Source organism: Arachis duranensis, chromosome 3 (assembly GCF_000817695.3).
Source record: "Arachis duranensis cultivar V14167 chromosome 3, aradu.V14167.gnm2.J7QH, whole genome shotgun sequence".
Lineage (NCBI taxonomy): Eukaryota > Viridiplantae > Streptophyta > Magnoliopsida > Fabales > Fabaceae > Arachis > Arachis duranensis.
In genome coordinates this window covers 103162087-103163578 of record NC_029774.3, presented here as the reverse complement: position 1 = coordinate 103163578, position 1492 = coordinate 103162087, and the positions used below count along the sequence as shown (strand labels likewise).

Genomic DNA, 1492 nt, shown 5'->3' with positions numbered 1-1492 from the left:
CAATATATAATTCGAGATTACACTAATTTATAAAAGGGTTAAGTATGGTTTTGGTCCCAAAAGTTTTTCGCCAGAATCGAAATCGTCCCTCTTATAATTTTCGATTTAAAATCGTCCTTAATGTTGCATTTGTATTTAACATCGTCCTTTATAAGTTTTTCGGACATAAATGCCCTTTTCATCGTTAGGGTAGTTAGAACAATAGTCTAATATAAAAAAAGGAGAAGCATTATAAATATATATGTAAATGAAAAAAAAGGGGAAGTTGTGTGAATCTCGAACTGCTGCAGATACAACCACCGCGCACGTCGTGGAGGGAGAACGCCATGGCCGCTGAAAGCTCAATGTCGTCTCGAAGCAAATCTTCCTCGCATGGTAGGTTGCTGCTTTGTTCCCATGGTGAGAGGCCGGTGCTGCGAACGTCGGGGACGAAGGAGAACTACGGGCGCAGATTCTGGTGCTGTGTTTACTATGAGGTTTGTTTTTTTTTCTTTTCTTCTGAATTAAGCTATTTAGGTTGAGGATTAGAGAGTGAATTCGGTGATTGTGTGTAGGTGCATGAAGGTTACAACTTCTTTCATTGGGCAGAGCCAGAGACAGAGATGGAAAATCCAGAAATTGTAAGAATGAAGAAGAAGGTTGCCTCCCTGAAATCAAGGACGAAAGCGACAGAGTGGAAGTTAATGGTTGTTGCTGTGTTAGGGTTTTTTGGGTGGGTTGGGTTCATGTATCTGCTGCTGCAGAAGTTTTCTATGTCTAGGCCTAAGTGTGTAATTCCATTGAACCTGGTATGAAAAGGGTGTTTGGGTATGATGCTTTTGTTGTTGTTGGTAAATTGTGTTAGGATTGGTTTTGTTGAATGTGTTTTGTTCAAATGTGTTTTGTTGGTGAATTATTAGGTGACAATTATGAACCTGTTATGAATGTATTCTGTTGAAATGGTTTTCAACATGTATAAATGACAATTATGTAAGCATGGTTGGTTGTTGTAATGTGAGTTTGATTTTTGGTTGGTAGATACCTGTTTTCTATTACTGAGTAATTCCCTAACAATATCACAAACTTGAATCAAAGACAAGCTCAACTGAATATGGTAAATGTCATAGTAACATACATAATAAAAAGTGTTTCACACCCAGTGGTAATCCCAAAAGGGTTGGCTGGTCCAATCCAGCAATTAAGTACAAAACATAGATGCTCATAGGCAAAATATCACAAAACAGAAGGAGCTAAAAACTCACACTGACATTACCAGAAAGTTAACACAAACATAACCCAAAATAAGACAACATGCACAAAAAATAATCATGACAATAGGATGCTAAGTTTTCCATTTCCCTAAAGCATTCCCCATTTCCTTGGAGGCAACTTTGCCATTAACTTTAGTTTATTTGGAGAAATGTGAGGTGCTCCAGAAAGCCTGGCAGAGAAGTGCCCAACAGGTTAGCTTGAAGATGTGGTAAGTATAGGCTAAGATGGAGGAAGAGTTCTG

The 1492-nt window shown here is 38.3% G+C and overlaps 1 protein-coding gene across 1 annotated transcript; it reads left to right on the top strand.

The window, feature by feature from the left end:
* Positions 1-326: 326 nt before the first annotated feature.
* LOC110278688 (uncharacterized) lies at positions 327-923 on the top strand. Its single transcript, XM_021136926.1, has 3 exons — positions 327-476; positions 555-788; positions 900-923. Exons 1-3 carry the CDS (start codon positions 327-329, stop codon positions 921-923), a joined length of 408 nt encoding a protein of 135 aa, XP_020992585.1.
* The last annotated feature ends 569 nt before the right edge of the window (positions 924-1492 follow it).